The sequence below is a fragment of the Prunus dulcis genome, chromosome 3 (assembly GCF_902201215.1).
Source record: "Prunus dulcis chromosome 3, ALMONDv2, whole genome shotgun sequence".
Classification (NCBI taxonomy): Eukaryota; Viridiplantae; Streptophyta; class Magnoliopsida; order Rosales; family Rosaceae; genus Prunus; species Prunus dulcis.
Window position 1 is genome coordinate 16,816,398 of NC_047652.1, and position 5,756 is coordinate 16,822,153.

General features: G+C 36.5%; 1 protein-coding gene across 1 annotated transcript; it reads left to right on the top strand.

The window, feature by feature from the left end:
- Positions 1 to 352: 352 nt before the first annotated feature.
- Positions 353 to 4,048, top strand: LOC117621876 (wall-associated receptor kinase-like 1). The gene is made up of 2 exons (XM_034352416.1): positions 353 to 1,405; positions 2,832 to 4,048. Exons 1-2 carry the CDS (start codon positions 472 to 474, stop codon positions 4,046 to 4,048), a joined length of 2,151 nt encoding a protein of 716 aa, XP_034208307.1. The 5' UTR covers positions 353 to 471.
- The last annotated feature ends 1,708 nt before the right edge of the window (positions 4,049 to 5,756 follow it).

Consider the following 5,756-nt stretch of genomic DNA (forward strand, 5'->3'; position numbering starts at 1 on the left):
AAAGAGTATGATTGCCATTTGAACACAAATCACGGTATATATAAAAATTAATTATGAGTATCACCTCATGGAACCTATTTTCTGGCTTCGCTTGTACGTAATCATTGATTTGATTTCACAACATTTTTATGTACTTGAAAACGACAAAATACTTTTCATTTTTAATTTCTTTATGGCCACAATAATTTACTGAGCATGTACTGCATTTCCTTTTGTGAATGACTCAAGTCAAGTCAACTTTTTTTTTTTTTTTGGGTGGATAGCTAGGAAGAGAAGGAAACACTTGAATATTCTCAACTACTAGTCATATACAATTTCCACTCGCATTACAAAAAGAAAAGTAGCCTTCAATTCGAACCCACTTTTCTTCGATTGACAAGGGGTCTTCATTATATATAGTACAAGCACTAAGTGGCAAAGAAAACTTTTGGTTGATAATCTTTTACTTTTTATTATCCGAGCATAGGAACAATGCAATCGCAAGCACTTCATATGATGCTCTTATTATTAATATTCCTCGTGTTGTTGATCATATGTACATGTGCAGCAGCTGCAGCACAAGAGGTTTATTATCCGACAGCGAAGCCGGACTGCAACGAGACATGCGGAGACGTCTTGATCCCCTACCCTTTTGGAATTGGACGCACAGATTGCTACTTAGACGACTGGTTTGAAATCGAGTGCAGCAACAACCTGTCTTCTAAAACTACCAGCTCTGCTCCTCATTACAAGCCTGTTTTGAAGCGAGCCCAACTGGAGGTGCTGAATATTTCTATTGGAGGCACGCTTCAGGTGAACAGCCCCGTTACCAAATTCTGCAACGAAACTGGAAGTCCCCAATTGGCCAATTTGACCGGCAGCCCTTTCGTCTACTCTCAGGAAAAAAACAGATTCACTGCAGTTAGCTGCGGCTTCCTTGCCGGGATGGTATCAGCAGAGTTTGTGGTTGGTGGCTGCAGGTCAGTTTGTGATCATCGGAAGTCTACTGCCTGTGATATTGGTATCAACTGTTGCCAGACTACCATTCCTCCATATCTCACTATGATGAACGCTTCCATTCCATACCAAGGTGAAACTCGAAACCCCGACTGCGACGACTATGCGTTTCTGGTTGACAAGGATTGGTTTGAGAGATCATCTTCTGCTCATGCAGTCAAGAGTAGAAGGCACGTTCCTGTGGTGCTAGAATGGAATATAATCAACTCTACTTCTTCATTCGCATTATTTGGAAGCTACGTTACAGAGAATTTTGATCCTTATTATTATAATAATTATAATTATTATAATGATACGGTTGCATCCTTCTGCAATATCTACACTTTGGATTCCAACAATCGCTCAACGCTTTCTTGTTACTGCCCATATGGCTTTGAAGGAAATCCCTATCTTCTTGAAACTTGTCAAGGTATGTATGTAATTAATTATATCTAGCTTCCGTCTCTGCGTTTTATTTTTCTTTGTGTTTGTTTTGTTCGTTTTCTTTTCTGAGAAATTTCTTTCCCTTTGATTTATGTAAGTGATATTGGAAAGGAGGGGAAAGAACTCTCTTTTTTATTTTTTATTTTCAGCCAAACAACTTTTTTCAAGACAAAAAAGTTATTCAAGTCAAAATAAGACCCTTCCTTCTATATATTTTTGAGTACCTATAATACTTATTTGCAACATATATATACTATTGCTTACCATTTCCCTACTGTTGGTGGATCCTCAGACATTTATGGAGTCTAATATGCAAAGTGGTCAACACATGTTGTGCAAATAATATTATTGTATTGCTAATTTGTACCTTTTTTTTATATATATCTAAATTACATTTCAGACATTAATGAATGCATTGGTCATGCTCGATGCTGGGCCCACAGCAAGTGTGTGAACGTTCCTGGTTATTACTTTTGCGAGGACAAAAAGAATACTAAATCGATTGTTATTATAGGTACGTTGTACGTGGTATACGATTTTTTCAATTAAACAGAGTTGATTTCTCTTTAAACAGAGTGTTATCACTTAATTAGTGTGTGGATGATGTATCATGTAATGTAAATAAGGCATGGTCACCAATTAGTTGACCGGTAACAACCAAAACTCAAAGTTAGTTGCAGCAAAAGGCTTGCACTTTGGTTTGTGAAAATTCTACACATTTTCGATAAGAATAATATGTTCAAGTCCTTGGGGTTTTGGGATTAGCTCAATTGGTGGAGTGAGATAATAAGTTAGACCTAGGATATTCTTGTAATTGTTGAACCCACGAATGTATTTTAACTTCCCGACTACGTACAATTTTATTTTTCTTCTTGTTATTTCCTCCTTATCAATAAAATACTGTTGCTTTTTTTTCCAAAAAAAGAAAAAAAAAGAAAGGAAAAAGAAGCATATTTCATGAATAAAGTTATAGGGAGACAACTATTAGGAACAAATCAACTTTTAAGAAATTAACAGATTTCTTGATTTAGTCTTTGCAGTTAATTATTTATTAAAATTTGGTAATTAAGAACAAATCAAGCATTAATTTGGTCCACATTAGTTTTTTCTTTTATGGAATACTTCTTCATTCATGGACTGGGGATAGGGGGATGGAAATAAATCGGATATCCAAGGACAATCCACAACCCAAATAAATATTATAACTTTATAAATCACAGAGCCCAAGCTTCTTGACTAGGAAAATAGAGACCAAGGCACAACCCTCTGCCTAAGTATCAAGAGGAATTTTAGACATAATCTCTTTTGTATACTGCCATCAACCACTTAGTTTATTTTATTTTATAGGCACAAGACATAAACTTGGTTTGCAATTTGTGATCATTTATCATTTTACTGAGTTATATATGCAGGTCTTGGTGCGGGTCTTGGACTGTTACTTTTGCTTGTCGGTGCTTGGTTGGGATACAGATTCCTAAAGAAACGCCATACCATGAAACGCAGGGAGATGTTCTTCAAGCGAAATGGTGGATTATTATTAGAGAAACAATTGTCGTCAGGTGAAGTTAATGTTGAGAAAATCAAGCTATTCAAATCAAAGGAGTTGGAGAAGTCCACTGACAATTTCAACACTGATAGAATTCTTGGCCAGGGAGGCCAAGGTACTGTTTACAAAGGCATGATGACTGATGGAAGAATTGTTGCTGTGAAAAAATCTAAAATAGTGGACGAAAGCCAACTTTCAGATTTCATCAATGAGGTTGTCATTCTTTCACAAATCAACCACAGAAATGTCGTTCAACTATTGGGTTGTTGTTTGGAGACGGAGGTTCCCATTTTGGTGTATGAATTTATACCTAACGGAAACCTTTCCCAGTATATCCATGAGCAGAATGAGGAGTTCCCACTTACATGGGAAGTTCGCTTACGAATTGCCTTGGAAGTTGCAGGAGCTCTTTCCTACTTACATGCTTCAGCTGCCTTTCCCATTTATCACAGAGACATCAAGTCTAGCAACATACTCTTGGACGCAAAATACAGAGCAAAAGTTGCTGACTTCGGAACTTCAAGATCAGTTGCCATTGACCAAACTCACCTCACCACACTTGTACACGGCACATTTGGTTACTTGGACCCCGAATACTTTCAATCAAGCCAATTTACGGAGAAAAGTGACGTGTATAGCTTTGGAGTTGTCCTTGTTGAGCTCTTGACAGGGCAAAAACCAATTTCTTTTAGAAGGTCACAAGAAGAAGGCAAAAGTCTTGCCACATACTTCATTACTTCGATGCAGTTAGATCGCCTGTTCGAAATTCTTGATGCTGAAGTTGTACAAGGAGGGTCTAAAGCAGATATCATATTAGTTGCTAACCTTGCAAGAAGATGTTTGAATTTGAGTGGAAGAAAGCGCCCTACAATGAGAGAGGTCACTGCAGAGCTGGAGGGGATTCAGATGTCAGAAAAAACTTCTAATGGTGGACAAAACTATGAAGAGGTTGAATATGTTAGGACTGACCCAACTGAGCCTTGGGATGTTGCTTCAAGTTCAACTGGAACAGGGCCAGGTTTGGATGGTGGTCCTTCTTCGTCATTACATGAAATTCCACTATTACCTTACAAGTCATGGTGAACAATAATTAAATATTTCTTAATTGTAATATTGTAATGTATGTCCCATATATGTTATGTGTTGCTCATTTTCTGAACTTTTCCGGTTAGAATGTGAGTTCTGTTTCAACTTCCAATCTAGAAGGTCATAGGTGAGGTCTGGCTGATTAGCTACACTGCCTGATGGCTATTTCAACACAAATCACAAATCACTGGATATATAAATTCATTTTGACTAGAGGAACAGGGTGTTTTGAAAGTGTAAGAGTCTAAAATTTTCAGTTGGATCAAGAGAAATTGGTTTGGAGAGTATTAGGTCCTTGATAGTGGCAGAGTCAACCACCCTCAATTAATTACAACATATTGCAAATTTTAACTCAATTTAAATAGTGTAACTTTGAAAGAGAATAATGTAACAAAATATTAGACAAATATTTCATGCATGATCTCTCAACCTCATGTCTATTCTTTAATCTTTTTGTATATACTGTTTAACACGTGGTCAACTACTAATGGGGTCTATATCTCTGTAGAAAAGGGCCTTTATTTACAAATTAATGCTCCTAGGTTTAAACCTCCATATCACCTAGTGTGTTTGTGAGCTCTCCTTTTTTTTTTTTTGTAATTTAAACTATATCTTGTATTAAAATATGAAAACATGGGATACTGATGGTGACGATATGGCTTTGTCAATACTCGAACTTCCACGGTTAAATATGAAAACATGGTAAACAAATTATATGTTGTGATTTTGTAGACAATTACATGTTTTTTTATTAAGTCTCCAAACCCATAGAAATAAACATGAAGGAAAACTCAAAATTCGGTTTCTTTCTAATCAACAAGATTAGGAACTAATTGCAGCCCGAAAAATAGGGAACTAATTGAAGCTAGGATTGTGTTTGATGATCCGTACTTGAAAACGACAAAAGAAAAAAATATTAAAGAAGACTTCAATTCTCTATTACCAGACATATCAGACAATCATGATAGCTCTACACATACAATTTCCACACACGTTACCAAAAGAAAAGTACCCTTCAATTTGTTTGAGAATCTTTTACATATGTTAAGTTGGACATCTTGGCAATCAACAGCTTGGAAACAGAGAAGAACGAGAGGACTGCATGATAATATGCAATATGATTATGCAAAAGCATTTTTTCTACCCAGTAGTGTCCAATTCAGCAGTCAGATCAACTCTTATCCGGTATTCTACACCTCATTTATATATATATATCTTTGCAGTCATTTGCATAGTGTCCATACTTTTGACATTTAAAGCATTTTACTTTACTTTTATCTTTATTTTTACCTTTACCGGACTTAGTGTTAAGGCGAGCATCTTTCTTATATCTAGGTGCTTTTGACCATCTTTTCTTAGGGAGATATTTTCTTTTCTTGTAAAACTCATCAGGCTCATCATAATGTCTATAAGGCTTTCTTTGACAGGACCCGACCCAATTTTCACTTTGGAATTCGAGCCAAGTCCTGTGCGTGTCCGACACCTGGCGAATGTCGGGCACAAAAGACCTTTTTACCCTTCTGACTTCAATTTCTCTTTAAATTTCCTTAGACTTCTGCCGAAAATTCGGCAGAACCTCCCCTGTATTTTTGATTTATCCCAAAATTTTCACCTGTCAAACAATCTCAGAAACCCTACCAACAGCCAGACTAAGTCAACAAACAGATTCCAACCTCAATTCCTTATGTTCAACATGATATCAGAG